General features: G+C 37.8%; 1 protein-coding gene across 2 annotated transcripts; it reads left to right on the forward strand.

The window, feature by feature from the left end:
- The first annotated feature begins 2806 nt into the window (after positions 1 to 2806).
- On the forward strand, positions 2807 to 22433 carry CCDC196 (coiled-coil domain containing 196). Of its 2 annotated transcripts, none has more exons than XM_057733073.1 (11): positions 2807 to 2872; positions 4899 to 4968; positions 5073 to 5225; positions 11938 to 12034; positions 12711 to 12761; positions 14756 to 14833; positions 15036 to 15119; positions 15646 to 15705; positions 16078 to 16219; positions 22004 to 22062; positions 22233 to 22433. In XM_057733073.1, the coding sequence occupies exons 2-11, from the start codon at positions 4919 to 4921 to the stop codon at positions 22350 to 22352; spliced, it is 894 nt and encodes a 297-aa protein (XP_057589056.1). In that variant the 5' UTR covers positions 2807 to 2872; positions 4899 to 4918; the 3' UTR covers positions 22353 to 22433. The 2 variants fall into 2 exon arrangements, with proteins under 2 accessions (XP_057589056.1, XP_057589057.1); XM_057733074.1 differs by having other exon boundaries at positions 2851 to 2872; positions 4907 to 4968.
- Positions 22434 to 27141: the final 4708 nt, after the last annotated feature.

Consider the following 27141-nt stretch of genomic DNA (forward strand, 5'->3'; position numbering starts at 1 on the left):
TGATGCATTGTGATCTAAGAAGAAAACTTGAAGTGATATTTCTCAAAGGCAGGTCCACAGATCACATATCAAATCACCAGGGAGTGCTTGTTAAAACTGTACTTTCTCCAGATCTGCAGAGTAGGGATCTCCGGGGGATGAGCCTGGAAACCTGCACCTTTTATAAGTTTCCCAGGGGATTCTTAAATACATCAGAGCCAAGAACCATTGCCCTGGAGCAGTGGTCTTTAGACCTATTATTTTTTGCTTGTCTATTCTAAAAGAATTTTGAAACACTAGGAAACTAGGTATCATTTCACACGTTTTTAGATTGACATCTAAACTTTTTGATTGTAAGTTTAAGTGGTTAAAAAAATACAATTTCTGAGGTAATATTGATGTTTTCAAATAAATCTTTTATATCACTTTAAAATGTATACAATTAATCTTAAAAATCCACATCCAATAAAATCTAAATACATGAACAAGCTCTTCTTTCGCATTCAAAATTTTTACATTTTCTCCTTTGTCTCCTGAAACTCAAATTTCCATCCCATTTCCCCCACAGAATTTTATTCAAATGCAATGTATTTTATGCTTGAAGTCTTTTTTTTTATCACCCCATCATTCTTCTCTGCAAAATATGTATGTACATGGAAATTTTATTTTTTTATTTCCTGTGACCTTGTTTCTAAATGTTAAAATTTCTTCAGAATTGCATTAGCATTGTAATTATTAGTAGTGCACAGTGACAAAAACCAGACATTTTCATAATAATTTTTAATTATAATGAGTTATTTTGGAAATGCTTCTGTTAATTTGATGGGTAGACTGTTTTCCCCGCATTTAATTTTTGTATTCATAGGTGAATATTATCTATGGCTAGAATAAGACAGACTTTAGCATCAATTTTATTCATATCTTTTGCTTTACATACAATACTCACTGAGAAAACTTGTTTACACAAATAAGCAGATAGGAATGGAAGGTGCTTTGTTATAGTAGTGTCACTCAGATCTTTGAACTCCTTCTAAATTATAAGCCAAAACCCATATAGTAATTTATCATCAAAATTTATATTTAATAAATTTAAGCTGACAATTTGATTAGGTCATTCTTTGATTTTGTTGAAAGCAAGGATTGGAAACCATGACCTGCAAAAGAATTTGTAATTCAGTCATTAATAATCATTCACTCTATTTAACCCCCACACCAACATTATGGTCCCTTGAAAACTACCCTCATTTCCACATTTCCTGAAAAGTCATTGTGAAAGGTCACATACCTCAGTTTGAAGACCATTGTACTAAGTGTTTGGACACATTGAGAGAATACTTCACTTTCAAAAAGACCTCAACAATAACAGAGAATTCAAGAGTTCCAAAATTTAATCTCCATCTTCTTAACTAGCTGGATTCACTCCAAAGGTAGGTACACCCTAGCCTGGGACAGCTAGAGCACAGATTAAAGTGAAGTAGACCACAAAATGGTCCCAGCATACAACACAGGGAGACATGGGTGATCTTGAAGTGCCTGCAAGTTTTGCTATTATGATTTTGCCAGCACTTTTCTCCTCATTTTAGTTAATGGAATTCTTATAATCTCCTCAGGGGTTGAACTGGCTCTGGGTCAGAAATGAGCAGAAGGTCCTCATGTTTCTTCCCTGAGGAATTCTGTAATTTTGTTGCTACAACCAAAGCTGAGGGTGAGGAGGATAGGAAAACTTTTTTCTTTTTTTGCTTTAATGTGAAAATAATTGCCTCTGCTCTTAGAGACCTGGCTTAATTAAACTAATCTGATTTTCTACTGGTAAAACTAACACAAAAATGCTATTGCTCTGAGTTCTCTAATTATAGAGCAATCACACTTTTTCTTAACAGATACTAAAATCAAATGCTATAATGTTGCATGAGGTCATTGTGAATAGCTTGTTATGAGGCCTATTTTGAGGTACCACATGAATTTCAGTGAATATTATGCAGTGACAGAAAGCAACAGAAAGCTTACAGCAAAAAAAAAAAAAATTATGAATTGCTACTAGAATTTATCTAAATAATGATGAGCTTCTACAATTTATTTATTTCTACATTTATTTCATGTTCACCGACCATAACCTCTTGTTCTTCCATCCCAAGCTCCTTAAATTCAGCCCCTTCTTGATTTTCCCCTAGCTACCCGATTCTTCATTTTTTCCCCTGCATCACCTGAACAAGGTGATCAACCTTTTGATGGATACTCTCACCAGCACTCTCAGCCTCCTTACTCCCTTGAACTTCTGCACATCCATTCTGCCAAGTCGAGCTCAGAATCAAACAGCCATCTGCTCTCTCTGCTACTGCTTCTAGTTTGCCAAGTACTGCTGGTGAAATCGTCTGACTGCTGATTCATCCATGACAGATCTTCAAGTCCCAAACTGACCTTAACCCTTAGGACTACTTGGCAACCCTTTCACTCTTGCCTGGTTGGGTTTCTTTTCCACTGCTCAGGTGCTATTCCAAACCTCAAGTTATTACTCTTCCAAAGTTTCCTACCATGCTCCCTCAATCAACAGATGCCCTAAACGTCTACCTCAGGAAAAATTAGTGTTCAACTTCTTTCCTTTCCACTTCTAACACTATAGCTTCACCCTCCCTACCTCTGTCCCAGAGATAATGTAGTATGTCAATTATTCCCCCTTTAATACTGTTGTTTTTGTTTGTTTGTTTGTTTGTTTGTTTGTTTGAAGCTCTTAAAGTCTGTGAACAGATATTCTTCTTGGAAGTCATATTCCAAGTTGAAGAAAGAGGCATCAGAATGTTAGGAAATTAAAGGTGCTGATTGGCTGTAGAAGAGAGCACGTCAGAATAGCAAGTGTTCTACTTTCAGTCATTCCCAACCAAGGACAGAAAGGAAGGTGAGTTGAGATGCTGCCTGTGCATTAAATGTTTTAAAATTCGAACATAGTTCTGCCAACCAAATGTCAACATGAAATTTAAAGAGGTCATGCTTTAGTGATCAATGCCATTTTTGTCCTCTATTTGCTACCACCTGCCACATCTGCAGTCTAAAAAGCCACTACCAGCAATTAGTCACTTTGTTCCTTCTTTTAACCGAGTGGAGTTTGCTCATCCTCATTCAATCCAAACTTTTCATGGGAACTCCTAGGGCAACCAATGTGAATTACATTATGTTTCACTTGATATGGCTGTTCTAATTTAATGTCATATTACACTAGCTATCGTATAAAACTTACAAGTGACACATATACGCTTTAGAAAAAGTATTTGTAAAGACTGCCTAAAGAGAGATTTTGATGTAGAAAATACTTAAATACACCTTAAAGTGTATATAATTGGGGGAGTTCTCTCCAAAAAAGAATACAAATTATGAATAGAAAATGAGGCACAGGGCCTTTGGAAGAGGTCTGTGAAAATAAAGGGCTCTGAAGCTTAAGCTTCATTAGCGTAATATAAATCAGCTTTTTTGTACTCGACCTCTTAGGACATTAAACAATCCCTAAACCCAAACCATCCAAAAATTCACTAAAATGTAAATACCTGAATTCTCACAACAAACCTTCTAATTTACCATTCTCATTTTTATAAAAGTGGAAACTGGGACTTAGAGAATATAGTAACTTGCTCACAGTCAGCCCACTGCTCACAGTGAAGCTGAGATTCAAAACAAGATCTGACAAACTAAATCTTGTGTTATTTTCATTACAATACTCTGCCTTTAAGGTTTCCCAAAAGACTACAATACTCTGCCTTTAAGCTTTCCCAATACTCTGCCTTTAAGTTATTTTGGAGAATGCCCCTAGTAAATCCCTGAAAAGGCTCAGTTAATACTTGAAATTAACATGACAATTCACATTTGAGAACATCATTAAAAATATTGCCCTAATAGGATGTTTAAATAACATAAAAGGGAATCTCTTGGTGCTCCAGTGGTTAGGACACTATGTTTTCACTGCGTGGGCCTGAGTTTGATCCCTAGTCAGGGAACTAAGATCCCACAAGCTGCACAGTGCAGCAAACAAACAAACAAAAACAAAACCAAGAGAGCATAAAGAAGCAAATGTATAACTCAGAGTTCTCTTCTGGTCACTAAGTGAATAGATGAGGTTGGGAGATGTTATGGTCTAGGAGAAACATGATTCTAATAAGGAGAGGAAAATGGAAGCAAAATCAGAATCTGGAGGTAAGTCTAGAATTACAGCCTCTCAGGAAGGAACTTGGATATGGAATGACATACTGACAGTATGATCTTTCACAAATTATATCTTCTTGTTACATGTCCAATATGATTCTACCTTGCCATTGTGATATATCACGTTTTAAAGATAGGCAAGTAATGACAATTGGCTCATGTATTATATTACTCAGTATTATACCCATACCTTGTATTTGCCAGTTTGGCCTCTATTTTTTTTTAATGTATCCTAAAGGTATCCCCTCTTCCTCCTAAGACTCCCAGAGGTAGGTGCTTTGTCTTTATCTTTTCCTTACTAACAGAATCCAGTGCTCTGTCCTACAGATAGGAGGTATTCCATGGAGGTCAATTGCCATGGAAGATAGTGCTGATGAGTTATTTTTGACAAGCCATCATTTTCTAACACAATAGGAATTCCATAATAGAGATATGTTATAGTTCTAGCCTATTCAATCAAAGACTTCACAATAAAACTTTTGGCACTGGTTAAAGCTAAGGCAAGAACTGATCAGATGTAGTTAGTAGTATTTTCAGTCAACAAGCTGTCACTGATGTTGGAGTTACTTAAAAGATCTGTTAAATCTGTGGTCTTAGCACCATTGTGACCTCAACCTGTAGCTAAAATCAGTCCAATGCAACAGGAGTTTCAAGAACAGCAGCACAAAAATGACTTAACTTGAAAGGAACAAGAAGGCACATATTTTCAAGAAGACCTTTTTTATTCTTAGAGTAGAAGTTTTCCTTCAAGATGACAAGTGCTTCAAACTCTCCAGGATCTTACTTATCCTCCAAAGCAAGGTGAGTCTTTGATGGAAGATGCCAAGTGGTAAATATCCAGGAGGGAAAAGAGGGTCTCGATTATTAGCCCAGTCTAAAGACAAATATAGTGTCTCTTCCCACAGAAGTTCTAAAACAGATGACAACTACTTGAAGGAGTTGAATGAGGACTTAAAACTAAGGAAGCAGGAACTGCTACAGATGCTAAAACCTCTAGAAGATAAGAACAACCTGTTATTCCAGAAGTTGATGTCTAACTTGGAGGAAAAACAAAGAAGGTAAGGGTTCCCTCCTCAGGATTTCCTAGAAGGGGAAAGGCAGGAGAACTTTAATCCATAGGATTTAGCAATGATTATTTACATTCTCTAAAAGGTTTAGACATTCAGCTATAATAAATTAAAAAGAATGTAACCACAAAATCAGTGGCAATTAATTCTTTTTCTTTTAGTAGAATTAAATATGACGCAGCTAATCTCACAGAGCTTTTTCTTCCCAAGAAACAGATAAGAGACTTTAGTATCCTCAGTCTATCATGGTCACACAGATAGCTTCTCATTCATGTTTGTGGAATCACTTTAGGATAGATAACTCTGCTCTTCCAGTGCCAAGCAGTGGAATGGTAATAGTTTCTGAGCATCAAAGTCCTCTGGATTAGGGTCTGGCATTACCAAATGTACTAGGCAGTCTTAACTTTGCTAGGGCACCCACTGTTCCTGGGATCCACTAACTCTCTTTTTCCTTTCTAGTCTCAGAGAATCTCACCTTAATGTGTCTACCTTTATTCTCTACCCTTACCACAAGCATCTCAGGTAGCTCAGACCTTTGGAGAGTGAAAGCCAGGCAGAAAGTTGTGAGAACAAAAGCCAGGCAGAAAATTATGGTCAAGTACCAGCTGTTTACAACCCAGAAACTCAGCCTTCTCAGGGCAAGAGAACACAAAGCCTTGCTTCTCCACTTATAATTAGAGAGGGAAAAGTACAAAGAACATAAGCATAATTAACTAACATCTTTAAAGAATATCCTCTCTTACAGTCATTGATTTGATATTGATTCAGATTTTGTCAGAAACTTCTTGATGGCTTGATTCTCTAGAGGCTACCATAAGTGGGTTCCCCAACTAACTCAAATATTTTTTTTTTTTCTCCCCTCCACCCTCCCTGCCCCAGTCCTCTAAGGCATCTTCCATCCTCGAGTTGGACTCCCTTTGTTATACAACAACTTCCCACTGACTATTTTACAGTTGGTAGTATATATATGTCTGTGCTACTCTCTCGCTTCGTCTCAGTTTCCCCTTCACCCCCCGCCCCCTCCCAAACCTCGAGTTCTCCAGTCCATTCTCTGCATCTGCGTCCCTGTTCTTGTCACTGAGTTCATCAGTACCATTTTTAGATTCCGTATATGTGAGTTAGCATACAATATTTGTCCTTCTCTTTCTGACTTACTTCACTATGTATGACAGATTGTAGTTCTATCCACCTCATTACATATAGCTCCATCTCATCCCTTTTTATAGCTGAGTAATATTCCATTGTATATATATGCCACATCTTCTGTATCCATTCATTTGTTGAGGGGCATTTCGGTTGCTTCCATGTCCTGGCTATTGTAAAGAGTGCTGCAATAAACATTATGGTACAAGTTTCTTTTGGGATTATGGTTTTCTTTGGGTATATGCCCAGGAGTGGGATGACTGGATCATATGGTAGTTCTATTTGTAGTTTTTTAAGGAACCTCCAAATTGTTTTCCATAGTGGCTGTACCAACTTACAGTCCCACCAACAGTGCAGGAGAGTTCCCTTTTCTCCACACCCTCTCCAACATTTGTTGTTTCCAGACTTTGTGATGATGGCCATTCTGATTGGTGTGAGGGGATACCTCATTGTGGCTTTGACTTGCATTTCTCTGATGATTAGTGATGTTGAGCATCTTTTCATGTGTTTGTTGGCCATCTGTATGTCTTCTTTGGAGAAATGTCTATTTAGGTCTTCTGCCCATTTGTGGATTGGGTTATTTGCTTTTTTGGTGTGAAGCTGCCTGAGCTGCTTGTATATTTTGGAGGTTAATCCTTTGTCCGTTGTTTCATAGGCAATTATTTTTTCCCATTCTGAGGGTTGCCTTTTAGTCTTGTTTATGGTTTCTTTTGCTGTGCAAAAGCTTTTAAGTTTCATGAGGTCCCGTTCATTTATTCTTGATTTTATTTCCATGATTCTAGGAGGTGGGTCAAAAAGGATGTTGCTTTGATGTATGTCAAAGAGTGTTCTGCCTATGTTTTCCTCTAGGAGTTTTATAGTGTCTGGCCTTACATGTAGGTCTTTAATCCATTTGGAGTTTATTTTTGTGTATGGTGTTAGGAAGTGTTCTAAGTTCATTCTTTTACATGTTGCTGTCCAATTTTCCCAGCACCACTTATTGAAGAGGCTGTCTTTTTTCCATTGTATACTCGTGCCTCCTTTGTCAAAGATAAGGTGCCCATATGTGTTTGGGCTTACTTCTGAGTTCTCTATTCTATTCCATTGATCTTCCTTTCTATTTTTGTGCCAGTACCATACTGTCTTGATCACTATGGCCTTGTAGTATAGTTTGAAGTCAGGAAGCCTGATTCCACCTACTCCATTTTTCCTTCTCAAGATTGCTTTGGCTATTCGGGGTCTTTTGCGTTTCCATACAAATCGTAAGATTTCTTGCTCTAGTTCTGTGAAAAATGCCATTGGTAATCTGATCGGGATTGCATTAAATCTGTAAATTGCTTTGGGTAGTACTGTCATTTTCACAATGTTGATTCTTCCAATCCAGGAACATGGTATGTCCCTCCATCTGTTTGTGTCGTCTTTGATTTCTTTCATCAATGTCTTAAAGTTTTCTGCATACAGATCTTTTGCCTCCTTAGGCAGGTTTATTCCTAGGTATTTTATTCTTTTTGTTGCAATGGTGAATGGGAGAGTTTCCTTAATTTCTCTTTCTGCTCTTCCGTTGTTAGTGTATAGGAATGCAAGAGATTTCTGTGCATTAATTTTGTATCCTGCTACTTTACTAAACTCATCAATGAGTGCTAGCAGTTTTCTGGTAGAGTCTTTAGGGTTTTCTATATATAGTATCATGTCATCTGCAAAGAGTGATAATTTTACTTCTTCTTTTCCAATTTGGATTCCTTTAATTTCTTTTTCTTCTCTGATTGCTGTGGCTAACACTTCCAAAACTATGTTGAATAACAGTGGTGAGAGTGGACACCCTTGTCTTGTTCCTGTTCTTAGAGGGAATTCTTCCAGTTTTTCTCCATTGAGAACAATGTTGGCTTTTGGTTTGTCATATATGGCTTTTATGATGTTGAGGTAATTTCCTTCTATGCCCATTTTCTGGAGAGCTTTTATCATAAATGGATGTTGAACTTTGTCAAAAGCTTTTTCTGCATCTATTGAAATGATCATATGGTTTTTATCCTTCAATTTGTTGATATGATGTATCACGTTGATTGATTTGCGTATATTGAAGAATCCTTGCATCCCAGGGATAAACCCCACTTGATCGTGGTGTATGATTTTTTTAATGTGCTGTTGCAGTCTGTTAGCTAGTATTTTGTTGAGGATTTTTGCATCTATATTCATCAGTGATATTGGTCTGTAGTTTTCTTTTTTTGTGACATCTTTGCCTGGTTTTGGTATCAGGGTGATGGTAGCCTCGTAGAATGAGTTTGGGAGTGCTCCGCCTTCTGCAATATTTTGGAAGAGTTTGAGAAGGATAGGTGTTAACTCTTCTCGAAATGTTTGATAGAATTCGCCAGTGAATCCATCTGGTCCTGGGCTTTTGTGTGTTGGGAGATTTTTAATCACTGCCTCAATTTCTGTACTTGTGATTGGTCTGTTCATGGTTTCTATTTCTTCCTGGTTCAGTCTTGGAAGATTGTATTTTTCTAAGAATGTATCCATTTCTTCCAGGTTATCCAATTGATTGGCATATAGTTGCTTGTAGTAGTCTCTCATGATGTTTTGTATTTCTGAGGTGTCTGTTGTGACTTCTCCTTTTTCATTTCTAATTCTGTTGATTGGCATCTTCTCCCTTTTTTTCTTGATGAGTCTGGCTAATGGTTTATCAATTTTGTTAATCTTCTCAAAGAACCAGCTTTTAGTTTTATTTATTTTTCTTATGGTTTCTTTCCTTTCTTTTTCATTTATTTCTGCTCTGCTCTTTATGATTTCTTTCCTTCTGCTCGCTTTGGGGTTTCTTTGTTCTTCTTTCTCTAGTTGTTTGAGGTGTAAGGTTAGGTTGTTTATTCGATCATTTTCTTGTTTCTTAAGGTAGGACTGTATTGCTATAAACTTCCCTCTTAGAACTGCTTTTGCTGCGTCCCATAGGTTTTGGGTTGTTGTGTTTTCGTTGTCATTTGTTTCTAGATATTTTTTGATTTCCACTTTGATTTCTGTAGTGATTCCTTGGTTGTTTAAGAGTGAATTGTTTAGCCTCCATGTGTTTGTATTTTTTGCAGTTTTTTTCCTGTAATTGATATCTAGTCTCATGGCGTTGTGGTCTGAGAAGATGCTTGATATGATTTCAATTTTCTTGAATTTGCTGAGGTTTGATTTGTGACCCAAGATGTGATCTATCCTGGAAAATGTTCCGTGTGCACTTGAGAAGAAAGTGTAGTCTGTCGTTTTTGGATGGAATGTCCTATAAATATCAATTAAGTCGAGATGGTCTTATCTGTCATTTAAAGCTTGTGTGTCTTTATTTATTTTCTGTTTGGATGATCTGTCCATTGATGTAAGTGGGGTGTTCAAGTCTCCCACTATAATTGTGTTACTGTCGATGTCCCCTTTTATAGCTGTTAGTATTTGCCTTATGTATTGAGGTGCTCCTATATTGGGGGCATAGATATTTACCATTGTGATATGTTCTTCTTGGATGGATCCCTTGATCATTATGTAGTGCCCTTCCTTGTCTCTTTTAATAGTCTTTACTTTCAAGTCTAATTTGTCTGATATGAGGATTGCTACTCCAGCTTTCTTTTGACTTCCATTTGCATGGAATATCTTTTTCCATCCCTTCACTTTCAGTCTATATGTATCCCTTGGTCTGAAGTGGGTTTCTTGTAGGCAGCATATAGAAGGGTCTTGTTTTTGTATCCATTCAGCCAGTCTGTGTCTTTTGGTTGGAGCATTTAGTCCATTTACATTTAAAGTGATTATTGACATGTGTGTTCCAATTACCATTTTCTTAATTGTTTTGGGTTTGTATTTGTAGGTGTTTTCCTTTTCTTGTGTTTCCTACTTAGAGAAGTTCCTTTAGCACTTGTTGTAAGGCTGGTTTGGTGGTGCTGAATTCTCTTAACTTTTGCTTGTCTGGAAAGCTTTTGATTTCTCCCTCAAATCTAAATGAGATTCTTGCTGGGTAGAGTATTCTTGGCTGTAGGTTTCTCTCTTTCAGGACTTTCAGGATATCCTGCCATTCCCTTCTGGCCTGCAGAGTTTCTGTAGAAAGGTCAGCTGTTATCCTGATGGGTTTTCCCTTATATGTTGTTTGTTGCTTTTCTCTTGCTGCTTTTAATATTTTTTCTTTGTGTTTAATTGTCGTTAGTTTGATTAATATGTGTCTTGGTGTATTTCTCCTTGGGTTTATTCTGTATGGGACTCTCTGTACTTCTTGGACTTGGTTCATTATTTCCTTTCCCATGTTGGGGAAGTTTTCCACTATAACCTCTTCAAATATTTTCTCAGACCCTTTCTTGTTTTCTTCTTCTTCTGGGATGCCAATAATTCGAATGTTGGTACGTTTAAGGTTATCACTGAGGTCTCTGAGGCTGTCTTCTAGTCTTTTTATTTTTTTATCTTTTTCCTGCTCTGTGGCGTTTATTTCTCCCATTCTATCTTCCAACTCACTTATTCGTTCTTCTGCCTCAGTCATTCTGCTGGTTATAGCATCTAGAGTATTTTTAATTTCAGTTATTTTGTTATCCATTGCTGTTTGTTTTTCTGAGTTCTTATGAACTGTTTCTTGTACTTTCTCTATTTTGTTATCGAGATTTTGTATCATTTTTACTATCATTACTCTAAATTCTTTTTCAGGCATTTTTCCTATTTCCTCCTCATTTATTTGGTCTTGTGGGTTTTTTTCCTGCTCCTTTGCCTGCATGGTGTTTCTTTGTTTCCTCATGGTTGTCCAAGCTTTTGGGGTTGCTTGTCCTGGTGATAGAGGTGTTTATAGAAGACTGTCCAAGCCTCAGACTAATGTCCAAGTATTGGAGTAGATGAATATTCAGTTTTGGAGCTAGGACTTGCAGCTGGCAACTGGGCAGTGATTCAGGAGGTAGCTGAAGCTTACCGCAAATGGTCAAGTTCCAAAGTCCTGTCAGTGCTTCTGCATTCCAAACCCCATCCCCCCAACTCATAAAGTTTGACTGCATTGAAGTGTACCTCCTGTCTCCTTGCTGGTTGACCCCACAATAAACTTTTTTCTTTTCTCAAAAGCCTGTGCCACTGTATTGGCTTCTACGTCAGGCAGCAAGCTTTTTGCTTGGTAATGAGACAGGAGGGGATCAAATATTTTTATATGGAGAAGCAAAGTAGGGGATATGGACAGAGATGGGGTAAGGAATAATTCTGAGATTTATCCTTAAGACAACAGGTTCTTCAACCTCCTTCTTCACAGAGGTGAAAAAAAAAAAAAAAAAACAAACCCAAAACAAAAAACAATGCCCCTTTCTACCCCAAAAGTCATACACCAAAACTTTCTTCTGAAGGGGTGGAGAGGAGTTTCACTAGCTGTTGGAGACCTAAGTTTTGAGCATTACAGAACACAGAATTCATTATAGAGCACATACCTAAGGCAAATGTTGATTAGGAATGAAATTGTCTTTTGGAGATCTTCTATGTCCAGAAGGACTTCCGTAACTCCTGTAATTTCAGCTGCCATCTCCCCCTCATGGTAGAGTAGTTTTTGACTACTTAATAATATTTCTCTTTAGGAAGTATTATGTTTTATGGTATCTCTTCTTTCTAGTCTACAGATCATGATGCAGATCATGACAGGGAAGGGAAATGATGAGTCCTCAGTCATCGAGCTCATTAAGGAAGCAGAAGAGATGAAGCAGAATCTGGTGAGAGGTTGCTGGGCCCTCCAGGGAATGGCCTTCTGAACAGGGCTCTCAGTTCCACTGGTGTCAGACAGAGTGCTCATCTCCAGCACTGGGGTCCGACATCTATAGGTTCTTGATCTAGAAAGTCCTGGGTGAACCGAAGGGAGTCAGGTGAATTGTTGGGAAGAGTAAGAACTAGCTAGCGAAAATTCTATTTCTCTGACTTTTAGAAAAACTTTTCATCTAAAGGTTAATGAATACAAGCATATTGACCCCTCGCATTTCAAAAGAAATAGAAAATACCAAAGTAAAAGAAAGGAAGGAGTTTGCTCTGAGAGATTCTTTCAAGGTGTTTCAAAATCAACAATGTAAAGGATCTTAAAAATTAGAAATCAGTGGTCTAAGCCCCAAAGAAACTGCCATCTAATCAGAACATCTTAAGTGTTTCGATCGTGAGGAACTCACTACCATATCAATACACCACAATTACCATAATGAGAGTTACAATTCCAAACTGTTATTGTTTTTTATCATCAGCATCAAGCTCATCTCTCATGTTCCTGGGGTTGGGGCCAGGCCCATTTAGTGCCTTCCTCTGTGGTTTACCATGCCCCTGCCCCCTAGTCCACCTATTAGTAATTTCTTCCAATGACTAGACAAACATATTTCTGTTTGTTTGGTTTTTCCCCTCCAACAGGAAAGGAAAAACAAGATGCTTTGGAATGAAATGGAGATTCTATGGAACAAGGTGTGTGTGCCTCTAAGGATCTCTTGAAAGTGTCTGTCTTACAAACCATAATGCAAAGAAACTTCCCTTTTTTCTGGTCCACATCCTCATTTTTTCATGTCTCTGATCCCACCCATGCCTCATTCCAATTCATTCTTTGATCTTATTTAAAACAATCAAGTCTTATGAAAACCCTTTGCAGCCATTCCTTATTGTGGCATAATCTGGCTCTTGCCTACCTTTCTAGTCTCCTCTCATAGAAGTCCTCCCCTCCCGCACTGGCCTCCACATGCTAAGAACTTTCCTTTCTCAAGGCTTTTGCTTTTTCTTTTGCATTATTCCTGGGCTGTAATGCTATTTTCTTATAATTGGCTCATTCTTGTCCTTTAGGTCTCCACTTAAATGTCACCTCCTTATTCACCCCATTTGAAAAAGAGAAAGGGAATCATCCCCTCCCCCCCCACTTTCTTTTATTTATTTATTTATTTATTTATTTTGGCTGCATTGAGTCTTCATTTCTGCGCACAGGCTTTCTCTAGTTGGGGCAAGTGGGGGCTACTCGTCGTTGTGGTGCACAGGCTTCTCGTTGAGGTGGCTTCTCTTGTTGCAGAGTATGGGCTCTAGGTGATGGGCTTCACTAGTTGTAGCATGTAGGCACAGCAGTTGTGGCTCACAGGCTCTAGAGCTCAGACTCAGTAGTTGTGGTGCACGGGCTTAGTTGCTCTGCTGCGTGTGGGATCTTCCCCGCCCAGGGATCGAACCCATGTCCCCTGCATTGGCAGGCGGATTCTTACCCACTGCACCACCAGGGAAGTCCCCTATTTTCTACTATACAATTCTGTTCATGTCTTCCATAGCACTTTTTATAATATAAGCTCATTATTATTTTTATTTTATTGTGGTATTATTATGTTATTTGTTTCTTGTCTCCCTGCCCTGCTCTGGAATACATGCTTCTCCAGTATCTTGATTGCTTTTTTCAGCTTGGAATCTCTAGCATGTAGCACAATGCTTGCCACGTAGTAGACAATTGATAAATGCAAGTTGAATGAACAAATAGCTAATTCTAATTCCCCTATGACTTTGCAACAATCACAGCGTTGTTTAGTATAAAAATAGTATAGCCTTTTGCTGGGAAACCAAACAGGGGTAGAAATTCCTTCATGGACTAAGCCTTTGGGATCCAAGTGCTTTTTCACAAATTATGAGACTAGAATAGCAGATTGTCTTGTGATATAAACAGGTGTGAGTGTGATCTCTGACTGCTTTTTCTATCTCACCTTTCCACAAACAATTATGATACTATCAAACCCTGCATTTGTACTGAGATCTGCTCCTAGTTCTCAGTGGCAGCTACAGATCAATTCTTGTGTGAGAAGTTTTAGTTTCTGATTCTTGAGTCCTGGTGATAGGAAATATGCCAGCACCATTACTCTGTCAAAATCCAGTTTCTCCAGAGCTCCCAAAAGACTTTGTATAAGGGATGTCCATATACCTGAGCTTGTGATTGACTTTCCCTCTCCATACTTTTAGACAATGAGAAATAGAGAGACAAGGTCATATGCCTAGTGGTTAAGAAGACAGGCTTCAGAGTCGAAGAGATCTGGTTTGATTTCCAGCTCTGTACTTTCCTACTGGAGTGACCCTAAACAAATGACATAACCTCTCTAAGTCTCAGTTTTCTTACCTATAAAATGGAAATAAGAATAGTCCTGCAAGGATTAAATGAGAATGTTTGTAATGTAGTAGCATAAATAAGTAATGTAGTAAGTAGCTTACAGTAGTGATTGCCATATAATAAAAGTTCAGATAATAGTTTTTACTATTATAAGGTTCTCTCAAAAGACCAGATGGAAGGGCTCACGCCATTCTGAACTTCCTTTGGTAGTACATTTTTCATATCAGGTCCTGAGAGGTTTCTGACTGGCAGGAGCCAAAAGCCTTTGCCCCTATTGGCTTTCCACTTCCCTTATGAAGTCCCAGTAATTTGACACTTTGCCAAAATATCTCTGCAGACATTCAACATGGAAGAACTTGGCGATCAACCAAAAGCACTGCTAATAAAGAACAAAGCAGACGTACAGGACAGAAAGGCAAGTGGACTGCATGGTGCTTAGAATTTCAAAGTTGTTGATGCCACACAGATGGAAACAGCCTGTTGACAATCGGGACTGATTAGGGTAGACATATAGGTAGAATATGGGCCTTAAGGGTATATTGGACTTACTGTCTGCGGAGACATTGCATTTCTTTCCTGGGACCTCCTATTCCTTTAGCTCTCTTCTTTCTTCCCAGGCTCCTAAAACCCCCTCATCATCTAGGAAGACCAAGAATGAACTGGAGACACTGTATGCAGAGAAAGTGAAGGAAATAAAGAAGGTAGTATGATCTTTCTGAAAGTAGTGGCTTTTAGAGCTGATAGATTAGAAATCTTTAATGCAGCAATGATCTACCTAAGTGTGCTCCTGAACGGATACAAAATTTTATAGGAGATTGGTTCCCTTGGGATATTACATTTGAGTCAGAGTGACACTGCGTGTTTCTGGTAAATCATGATAGCTAGGGCAAAGTCGGAAAAGCTGTACCAATAATGACAACTTCGAAATAGTTATGTGATGTCAAAACACTTGTTAATTTGTTTTTGAACATTTATTTACAGATATTATGCTTGTATCTAATCTTTCCACAACCCACTCATTGATAGAAAATGATCCTATTCATTTAGCTTTTAGCTTTTGAGAGTGGGTTGTACAGGTGGAGCCAATTAAGAGGACTGTGCAGTTGAAACCAATATATGAGTGAATCTATGACACTATAATTTTGCTACAAAGTCTTTGCAGCATGTTGAGAAAACTGATTTCTGATCTCAATTTACTTTGTTACCAGAGGCTCTTTCTTCCACCAGGAAAAGCAACAGAGGAAAGTGGAATGGGTCAGGTATCAGGAACAAGTCAACATCATTCAGGTACAAAGTCTTCCAAGGCTGGACATAGGGTACAATTTCATTCATGTAATATAGAGGCTTTTAGTTTCCTAATGGTAAAACTGATCCTCTCAACTGGATTACCAGTTGTCATGCTAAAAGAAATGTTTTGTGGGAAGGTGATTGGAGAGACCTATCTCCAGCTTCACCTTGAGTATAGCACTTTTTTCCTTATGATCTTGATCTTGCTGTATTTGAAATGGGAAAAAAAAAATCACAAATACTTTCTGCCCACTTTTAAAGGCTGAGCGTGATAAGATCATTTTTAAACTTCTGAGTAAAAAGGATTCAGGTAATAGTGGAGTTAGAGAAGCCAATACTATATGAGTAGTTTTGAAAAATGTTCTCTTATAGAGTGACTTTAATGGCAAAGTGATTGAGCTGAGAATTGAAGCCTTGAAGAACTATCAGAAGGCCAATGATCTAAAGTTATCGCTGTACATACAGCAGAATTTTGAACCAAAGCAAGCATTTTTGAATCTTCCTGGGTCCCAAGGTAGTTAGATTATCATAGGTACACAGTTTGTCTTGTCTTACATTGGAGATCCCATTACTTGTAAAGTGATAATACAGTGCCTGGCACACAGTAAGTTAGTTAGTAGGGTTATAATAAAAGTTATTACTATCATCACCATTATTACTACACTGAACCTCTTGTATCAAGATAAGGATTCCAGACTTCCCTGGTGGTGCAGTGGCTAAGAATCCGCCTGCCAATGCAGTGGACACGGGTTCAATCCCTGCCCCGGGAAGATCCCAGATGCCACAGAGCAGCTAAGCCCTTGAGCCACAACTATTGAGCCCATGTGCCGCAACTACTGAAGCCTATGCACCTAGAGCCCATACTCCACGAGAGAAGCCACAGAAATGAGAAGCCCATGCACCACAATGAACAGTAGCCCCCGCTCACCACAACTAGAGAAAGCCCATGTGCAGCAACAAAGACCCAACACAGCCAATAAATAAATAAATAAATTTATTTTTTAAAAAAGATAAGGATTCCTCTAGAGGAAATAAAATTTTCCCTTGTAAAGACTGAGTAGTATATTGTGTACTTAGCACACACAGATGACACCTGATAAAATATTAGTTTTCTCCTCACCTGCTTCCCCTTCCTGGGAATTACAGTAGCTTGATCTCACAAATCTTTTTGGAATAGATTCTGCTACTTCAGAATAGAAGGCCAAAGAGACATCTGACAACGTTCGTGAGTTTCACCAATCCAAATATTCCTCTGGGAGTTTCAGCATTTCCCTACCCCAAAGAATTTATGGCATCATTAGAGGAAATCATGTAGCTTACCATAAAAAGATAAAGGAATGGTTCCTGAGGGTCAGCAAGAAAGGGTTCTTAAATTTTCATGGATCTATGAACCTGAACTCTGTAATTTAGAAAAGAGACATGCAGTAAGAAATCACAGCTAAGGGATGCCAATGTTTTATCAGTATTAATATGTATGTCTTTAATTTCTTCTCAATCTTATTCCATAAGGGCTTGAATAGCTTATAAAACCACACACAGCACAAAGAGCAAATAAATAGATGACTAAATCAAGACAAAGGGAAAATAAGTTCAAGCCAGGTAAATACATGAAAACGTATAATGAAATTGCTATAGTTGGTACTGGTAGGCTTCAAACTTGGTTCTGCATTCCCCAGAAAAAGAGACATGGATTTATGGTGTCCACAAAATAAAAATAAACCAACTGCTCAGAAGAAACATAGCTTTTACTGGTACTGAAATAAGGCAGAAATTTCTCCCCCAGATCCTCCTCATGGGGACAGGACACTCTATGTGTGTCACAGTAGCTAATGTCCTCAACAATATTTCTAAAGTGAATTCAGAATCTAAATTTCCTAGGCTTTTTCTTATCTGTTCCTTGGCACAATATGACAAGAAATTACTGATTTGAAATTTTTGCAAAGCGAAGCATGAGCTAACGATGATTTGGTCCAGGTCCATAGCACTCTGTTGGTCTGACTTGATGCATATTTAAAACTTAGAAAATCTAGAAGATTGGAGGAATGACCTATTCTTCAGCCAGTGTTCCATTCACGTTTTTCTCTTAACTGTTGTTTTGATAAGAATTGGAAAGCAGAAAGCTTGAGGTTTTCTTCTCCAATAAGAACACTGAATACAACCAGAAACAATATAAAGTCATTAAGACATGAATTAAAAAGATAGAGGAGGGGAGGGTGACGAGGGTAAGAGATCCATGTCTTATTTCATTTAAAATCAGCTGAAAGTCATCTCAAGGGATCCATAGAGTAAGGAGCCAAAAATCTTTTCGTTCTGGATTCAAATCAAGCCGAGATAAAAAATAGTGAAGGGTTCCATTCAACATGATCACCTCAGAAGATTTTTTTTTTTCTCTTGCTTGCAGAACACTGAATCGTTGAACTCTGAGCTAGAATAGCCCACAGATCAACATCCTCTTTTCTCTTCTCTCTGTTCATGCTTCTGGAGTATTAAGCTATAGGGCACTAAACTGTTCAATTACCACAAGTGCATGTAGCCACAGGCATGCACGACCATTGCTTGTATGTTATTAACTGCACATGATTGAGCACTGTTTGTAGGCCAGTTTCATTTTCTGACACACACATATACAAAATCTCTGAGTTTGAGCCCAAGTGGATCTGAAATCAAAGTCCTAGATTTTGGTTATATTGACCTATTTATAACCTAGTGCTTAATTATTGAAAATAAAACAAAAGAAATATTAGTTTTCTTCATTGAGGGATTTTTAAAGTAATTATATTAAGATATTATTACCAACAGTGATATGATAGGGAGATGGTTTGGTGGTGCTCAGTGTTTCCCAACTTCTGTGTCACTTGGACTATCGTTTATTTGGTATTTTTCTGTTTACATGGATTTCTTATTTCTTAAATGCCCTTGGAAATAAAACTGTATTGCTGTTTTAAATGAAAAACAAATGTGGTTTTCTATAATAGAAAGGAAACATAATAAGTGTACAGAAAAAAAAATTTTAGTATTCTAACATGATGCTGAAGCCTAAGGCTTGTTTTATCTTTATTAGGAAGTGAGATTAACAAGATGTAGAGAGTTTTAAAGAAAACCAGCACCAAAGGGAAACTTTTTCCCTTGATGCCATCAAGGCATCAAGTTTGAAAGAACCAAAAAAGGAATAATTTTCTCCCTGTGATTTATAGTATTTAATGCTGTGTTCCAGCACCTCCTAAATTTATTGCAGTTGCCTCCTAAAATAATCTCACCATCAAATTTTGGGCAATAGCAATTTACAGGGGAAAGCACTGGATTTAGAGTCAGATATATGAGTAGCAGACCTTACTCTGAGGCTAACCATTTAGATGACCTGGACTAGTTATTTTGCTTCAGTGTTTCTCTTTATCTAAAACAAACATAACATATTACAGAGCATGTTGAAAACATTGTTTTGTGAAACCCTCACAATGACTATATGGGGTAGGTATTATAGAACAAGGAACTAGTTCAGAGAAGCCAGGCTTCTGACCGCATATCCAAAGCTCTCCTCCTAAAATATGCTATAAAGTGACAGTATTCCAGTATGTGATTTCTGATGATTCTTCTACCGCTAAAGGCCATGATTTGAATCCAAGCTTATCACTTGTTTAATGTATAATCCTCCCAATAAATAATCATACCCCAACATTAATTTGTTCAGTAATAAAAGAAATACTAGTTCCAAAAGGGATTGACAGATTTGTAATTCTGCATTTATCCCAGTAGATGGCACCAATCACATCCAGGCCTCTAGTCCACAAATGGTGGTAATTCAGGAAACTGCCGGAGCTATTGGTCTTCTATTGACCTTAGGACAAAATATGCTACATTTACATGCCAAATGAAAAAATTGAAAAACCTATTGGTGTTTTCTGCCATGCTTTGTGACACTGAGGTGTATTACTGGCAACCTTGATTATACCATATTAAATTCAGTATTCTGGGGCAAAATCTGCACCTATTATTCCACTCCATGAACCACAGTGTCCTCCATGCCAAAAACAGCCACTGTCCTGCCCTCCACAAACCCTATCTAACACTGCTTGTTTTTTTTCTACCACAGATAAATCAGGCGATTAGGGCAAGGAATTTTTAAAAAATCAGGCAATTGTGCAAGGTGGTAATTTTTTGAAGTTTAAATACTTAATAGTGTTCCTGGATAATGTTTCTTTTCCTCTAGTTTCAAAAGAATTGAAATTTCACAAACATGTCTTAAAGGAAGGATGGAATGTAATTTTGGACACCTCTTCCAGCAAATCAGGGTACAGGCCCTTCTGTTACAGGCATTTCCAAGTAGAGGGAATGTTTTTTCCCATTGCTCCTCGCCAAGGATTCCTCCTCCCACATCAATTGTCCTGTGTGCTGGTTGGCTGCATTGCAGTAGTGTGATCTATTTGGTTGGCAAAATATAATCCTGTGTTAACACTGACTTTGTAACACTGCAAGCAATCCCAACTTGCAAAATCCCTTGAGGGCCAGGTTGTAGCATTGTCGTTGTCAGTCTCATCTGTTCAGCATACTGCATCACCTCGTCTTACAGAGGAGAAAAATATTTTGTGCCCAGGGTGGAGTCTTTCCTTTTGATCTTTCCAGACAAGGGTCACATTTGAGGGGACTTACTTCCAGACCAGTATAAAATTACAATTTAACCCAGCGTGTGTGGCAGCACTTCCTAAGCTTCTGTAGAGTTAAGAGAGCAGTTCTTGACCTTTGGCAGTTACCTATCTTAGAGAGCACAGGCTTGAAGCAATCTTTAAATTCAGCTGAGTTTCCCATCACACCTACTAGTGCTTAAAGGAGAGGTTTATCTTCCGTAATAATAGAACTGGTGAAAAGACATTTAATTCTGACAGCCTTGCTTTTCTCTCCTCCCCTACCCCACCCCCTAACCCCCACCCCAACTCTTAGCATTTCCTTGAGCTCTTTTAAGAAGCTGAAGGTTGCGTGTGAATATTTTGCTACATTTATAAATTCAGATGAAAGCCCAGTGCAATGGGAAATGAATACTCTTGAGACCTTATTTATTCTATAACTCCCTCTGTTCTGAAAGCAAGTCATTCTCCCTAGCTTTAACCTTTACTTCAGTTTAGTGTTACTCTTCCTGATGGCTGAAATATACTCCAGCAGGTGCTGCTGAAAGGAAAATAATAGTGTTAAGCTAAAACTCTGAAAGGCAGGGGCGGAAACCTGCAGCTAGCTCAAATCCCGGTCCTTGATAAATAACATTGCTCTCAAATACAGGATTTTTAAAGCTTTGCAGCAACTTGAACCTTTTGAATGTCAGCATTAGGTTCATGGTATTAGTAGGTCATGAAGTTAATTTCTAAACTAGGTCATTCTTTCACTTCTTATAAAATCCCACAGATGTCCGGAGAGAACAAAAGTCTTCTTTCCTAAACATAAATTTTGAAGGTTGAAAAAGAAAGTAAACTGTACCGTTACTAATAGTATGATTATTTCAGTAAGTGACAATAGCTTCTAAACTTTTATGCACCACACACTCAGGAGAGCAGAAGGTTGTCTAGGATTAGGTTGCCATATTTAGTTAATAGAAAGAAGATTCCCAGTTAAGTTTGAATTGCAGATAAACAATAAATTTTGAGTTTAAATATGCCCCAAGTATGGGACATACTTATACTAAAAATTATTTGGTGTCTATTGAAATTCAGGTTTAACTGGGTGTCCAGATTTTAGTCTGACAACCCTCACCTAGGACAGACTCACCACAGAGCCTGTTTAGCTCCCTTCCATCCTCCCTCTTTCCCCTTAATAAAAAGGCAGTAAAGCCTCCCGTCTCCCTTCCTCTCTTAGTCTGTGCTGATCTTTCTCTCTGCCTCCTCTTTCTTCTCCCCATTCCCATCTTTATCTTTTGTTTGTTCTCTGTTGTCCACGGTTGGCCATTTTTGTGGAGTGTGTATCTAAGTTATCAGAGGGTGTGCAGATATGGCGTCACTTATCTCATTTCTTCATTTAAAAGTTGAATTGGAAGCACACTTTGTAGGCTCGCAAATAAAATTGTTTTTACTTGATGTAATCCTCAAATGATTTTTTTTTTCCTGTGGGACATGAGCTCTCAACAGAAAAAAAGTTTTGCCACTTTGACTTTAAAAATATTGTTTGATGAAGTTATTTTCTAAAACAATTAGAAAATCCACATCAATGCTAATAATACCAGAGTCAGTCCTACAATGATATGCTAATAGCCTTGCAACTCAAAACTAGGTTTTTTTTACTCAGAGAAAGCTCTCATTTTCCTAATTTTCCCCATCAGGTGCCATGGACACTACAACTATGAGCAGAGAAACTACTGGCAAAAATAAATCTAATGTGGTGAGAATTACTTTGATTTTCGAAATCATTTCAAAGGCTTGCATAGATAGTGGGTGTAGAATTTTGGAATGCATTTGTTAATGCATATTTAATATTTTTAGAGGATTTACAAAGTAAGTACCAGGACACTTGGTGTTTTAGCTGTCATTTTTGTCTTTTTCCTGTCTTAGAGGATTCTGGGATCAAAGACATACACAGAACAACAAGGAGCTAAAGGAAGTCGATTTGATGATGGAAGAGGGAGGCTCTTTTTTCTGAGGTCAAGGCCAGACGAAGCACTGAAGGATTAGAAAGCTTTCACTCCATTTGCTTTGGACAGATTTAAAGACTAGGCACAGCCTTTTGTGTTAGTTAAAATCTCTCAAACCTTTGTTTTACTGCTCTTTCCACTCCTTCCCCCCTCCAAAATGGTTGGGAATGCTAGTTGGATGCTTGGCCTTAAGCATGTCAGGAATTTAGTCATTTAGGGATTGTAAACAGCCTCTGATTATTTTGATAGCTTTTGATTTTTGAAATGACTAGATTCAAACCACATCGTATACTGTTAACAAGTCCATAAAAACCTGTTCCTCTCCACCTCTGAAGTGTTTAATTCTGGGCAGATCCTCCACTGGCAAATGAGCAAAAGAGTTACAAAATAAGGAAATAATACTCTGTAGACTCCTCTTACTCTTCCATCCACCACATCCATCTGTCCTGTTGATACTGCCGCCTAGTTATCTATTCCTTGAATATCTAGTACTCTCCTAGTACCACTATTTTAGTTCAGGCTCTCTTTCCTGCCTGGATTACCACAGCCTCTTAATTAGTTTCCCTGCTTCCAGCCTGTCTGACCCATCTTCCACAGCATCACCAAAACTATCTTTTCTAAAAGAGAAATGAGATCATGTCACTTCCCTACTGATTTCCCCTTGACTTTGGTATAAAGTCTAGACTCCTTCACAAAACACATAATGATCTGCTTCTTGCCTACATCCCCAGTCTCATCTTTCACTGTAACCCCCTTCCCTGATACACCTAAAGTGAGATGTACAGAACTAGTTGCAGTCCTCCTGATGCACCGTGAGTTCTATTAGCTCCATGCCTTTGCACAAAGCTGTTCTTCTGCCTGAAAGACTCTTCTCTTCTTGTCTGCTTGACCATTGCCTATTTATTCTAAGGACCAAGTTTGGTACCCTTCTTCTATCCCAGTAATTCTCAATCCTAGTTGATATCCTTGGGAGATTTTAAAAACACCAATTCATTAAGCCCCTTTCCAGATCATTTAAATTATGATCTCTGAGAGAGAGGGCAAAAGCATCTGTATTTTTTAAAAAGCTCCCCAGGAAATTCTTATGTGCAGCCAGGTTTGAGAATCATTGTTCAGGCTCTCTTACCTCTATCATAGCACTTATCGAACTATGTTGTAATTGTTTGTTTACCCAGCTATTAATCTCCCTTACCAAATTGTGAGCTCTTTGAGGCCCAGGACTGTGTCATCTTCCTTTCATTTTGATCACCTAACACAATACCTGAGATTTGACAGAGTCTCAGATATTGCATGAGTTAATTCCAAAGTCCCAGGTTTCTTGACACCCTGTCTTGTGTCAGTATGATACCACTGGATCATATTGTAGTCCCTGAGATCTTCAGATCTTTTCTTTGATTAAGTTGTCATTAATTTCTTATCTCATGTCAATAGGGGGAAAGATGATTTGTTACAAAACACTACATGACCTGTAGGAATCCCTCGTATGGTATAATGAGTAAAGTAAGCCAACCAAACTAAAAAAAAAAAAAAAAAAAAAAAAATCTTCCCTCTCCCAAGGGACATTTACATTTTTAAAGGTGGCTTTAAAGGTGGAATTTTTAAAATGTACTTTTGGACTGGAAAACTTCACATGAAATCATAGATTTTGGGCATTAGATGGGATTTTAAACAAGCGATAAGTCTCTGTCACTTTACAGAAGAGGACACTGAAGTTCAGGGTGTCCAAAGGATCACAGTTAACTGAGGCTATTAACAGTTAAGCTAATTCCAATTTAACTCATATCTTTCCTCTCTTGTCCACAAAAATAACAGGCTCTGCAGTCTTGAGACAATTAGTTTCATGTTCTACCAACTGAGTTAACTGAGTGTGTAATCCACATTCTGTTTCAAGAAAGCCACCTCTGTTCTCATTTAGGCCCTCTGTGCTTTGGCAGTCCTGAAAGATTTTCCAAGTCAATTGGATTAGACAGAGCAGTGAGAATAAAAATCAGGAATATAAATCTGATTGTACCACTGACTATCTTGAATAAGTCATTTAATCTCAAGGCCTTAGATTCCTGTTTTAAAAGTTGGATTAAAAGAACACCATTCAAATGTTTTAAAATCGTTTTTATGTTTGTTTGTTTTTACCATTGAAATGGGTTGAGATGAGTACCTGACCTTTTTACTCAATTTTTATTTTGTTGTTAACCAAGGCATGAAATAAACAATTCACTTGCTAGCAGAGATGTATAACTTCTTTAAAAAAATGAATTATTTGTCATCTCTAAACTATTAAAATTGTATGTTAATTACTACTAGGCTTATGGCTTTTCCCTCAAAAGCTCCAAATCTTTCAATTTCTTCAAAACACAAAACTGAAATATTCTAGCCTTTTTTTCTACTGTCTTTAAGACTTCACATTGGATTCCGACTTTCACCTATATGGCAGTGCAAAGTTATCAGACTGGCTGGCTGTACCTGCGTGTCTGCATTTTGATAAGTCTAGAATATGGATCTCAGCTTTGTGGGTACAAATTTATTTGGTCAACTTACCCAACAGATCAGAGACTCATTTGAGATACCCAAACTCCCAAGAGAATCACTGATAAATCCATTATTAGTTTAAATTACAGAGAAGGCTATACCTTCCAATGTGGCTGGAATATGTCTATATTTAGGGCATTCCCATCTCAGAATCAAATTATTAGCAAAACTGAATTAGTAACCAGAAAATATCGATGGCACTGAAACATTACAATTTTCTTTATACTCATAATATTCCAGTTATGTTTCTCTGAGAATAAAATCCCTCATACTCTTGTCTGTATTTGGGAGATACTCTTCAATTTTAAGTTCAACTGAGGAAAACTCTAATCCATCAGCAAAACATTTAATAACCATAATCTTGGATAGTACTGTTTTTGTGGCTTAATTTATTTTACCTTGACATTCTAGCTATGCAAAGAATATCTGCTAACATTTCACCCCCAAAATTTGCCTTTTTGCAATGATCACCAAGTGATTGGTGATGTTTGTCATACTTCTTTCCTAAATGAAATAAGGCCAACAACAACAGTCTGCTATTTTCATCTTTAGTCTAGAATTGCAGTTATCAAAGGGGCAAGGGAGAGCATGTAACATTTTGCCTTATGCTTTTAGATCCGGGGCAGAAAAATCCAGCTTTAGTATTGTTTGTGTGAACTCTGGCCACGTTAGGCAGCATCTCCTTTTATAGGCCGAGGCTTCTGCAAGCTGTTACATGCCAAGGCAAATTTCTAACAGCCCCTCTGGTACCTTGGGAGGAGCCTGTATTGCTAGCAATTCAAAGTCCCTATTGCTTCATATGTTCTGTATTTAGTCATCAAATATTAGGAAATGGGAAGAAGACAAGGTTCTGTGTTGGAAAGGGATACTTGCTCTGCACCCAATCAATCCCACAGCAGGCGATACACAGGCAGATAAATATGAAATGTAACTATTACATGGTAAAATGAGATTTTTCAGGACAACTGAAAAATCTATCATCTCTGCTTCCTTCACCAATTCATTGATGCTTTCTAACATTTCAAAATTCTACTGAAGGTTCATTTTAAGCTAAAATACTGTATAAAAATTCCTATCAACCATATTTCCTCCAATTTTAAGTCAACCTGGGAGAAAATGAGGTTAGTTAGGTTAACAAAATGACTTTTTGTTTCTTTTATAGAGACAAAACGATTTTTATAGGGTAATTGGGCTTTGATTATATGGATACCAATTAATAATTTAAGAAAAGCATGATGCTTTTGATTTTTTTTAAAAACTCAAACTCGATCCATGTCAGTGGTTAAGTTTTGGACTATTTTTCCTTTACTTGTGTATACTGAATCCTAAAAACTGAAGGCCTTGTAGACAGAGCCCTTTTAAGAAATCAAATAGCTTCTGGACACTTAATGTTTCTTTTCCATTTAACAAATCTCATTCTCCTTTCCCTTACCTAATAATTCCTTCCTCTTCTAGCAAATACTTTCCTCCTCTCGTCTACACTTTCTTTGAATTAAGGAGGGAGGAAAACCAGTGCTTTCTTTAGAAACAAAACTTTTTTGTTTCTGGTTTCCTTCTTTATCAGGTAAGCAGCCATATCAATAAGTGGTGACCTTGTACATTTGTAAATTGTCAGGACACACAGGGAAGAGCTTCTCTAGCTTATGAATATTAACATGAAATAATGTGGGTGGTATCAAAGGTATAAATTAGAGCCCTCAGAAAAGATGCAAATCTATAGCAATGGTAGAGAGCGATAGGAGGGTGTGGTGGGGGGGCGGGGGGGGGTTATACATTTACTTTCCCAACAGTTATTCTAATTTAGATACCTTAATGGAAGTATCATCCAGCTTTTCCACTTTTTATTACCAGAAACAATTTTAAGTCTCAGCTGATATTTCAGTTTAAAGCCATTCTAACTACTAACCTATCAAGGCACTAGCCTTACATATGGTACCCAGATGCATCCTCCCTTGATCTTTGTCTATTTGGTAGGGGTTCAGCTGATCCTGATCTTCTGGGTGAGTACATGACTGAGACCTAACCAATCAGAAAATGCTACTCTCTTTGCCTTAGTGCTTTGGGATGGAAACATGATCTAAGCCTGTGGTTTCCAAGATTTTGGTCTCTACTCTTAAAAATTACTGAGGACTCCAAAGAGCTTTTATTTGAGTAGGTTATACCTATTGATATTTACTATATTAAAACTTTTAAAATATAGAAGTATACAAACATACATTGCATTAGCTATCAGAGTGATGATATCACTACACATCATGTAGCCGCTGGAGAATTCCATGGTATCTAATGAGAAAATGAGAGGA

The sequence above is a fragment of the Hippopotamus amphibius genome, chromosome 4, assembly GCF_030028045.1.
Source record: "Hippopotamus amphibius kiboko isolate mHipAmp2 chromosome 4, mHipAmp2.hap2, whole genome shotgun sequence".
In the NCBI taxonomy this organism is placed as follows: Eukaryota; Metazoa; Chordata; class Mammalia; order Artiodactyla; family Hippopotamidae; genus Hippopotamus; species Hippopotamus amphibius.

What these genes read in the sequence shown, in the direction of transcription:
- CCDC196 (XM_057733073.1), top strand. Translation starts at nt 4,919, where the DNA reads ATGACAAGTGCTTCAAACTCTCCAGGATCTTACTTATCCTCCAAAGCA. An exon ending in TGGAGATTCTATGGAACAAG is followed by an intron (nt 12,762 to 14,755) that starts GTGTGTGTGCCT and finishes ATATCTCTGCAG; the next exon opens with ACATTCAACATGGAAGAACT. An exon ending in AACAAGTCAACATCATTCAG is followed by an intron (nt 15,706 to 16,077) that starts GTACAAAGTCTT and finishes GTTCTCTTATAG; the next exon opens with AGTGACTTTAATGGCAAAGT.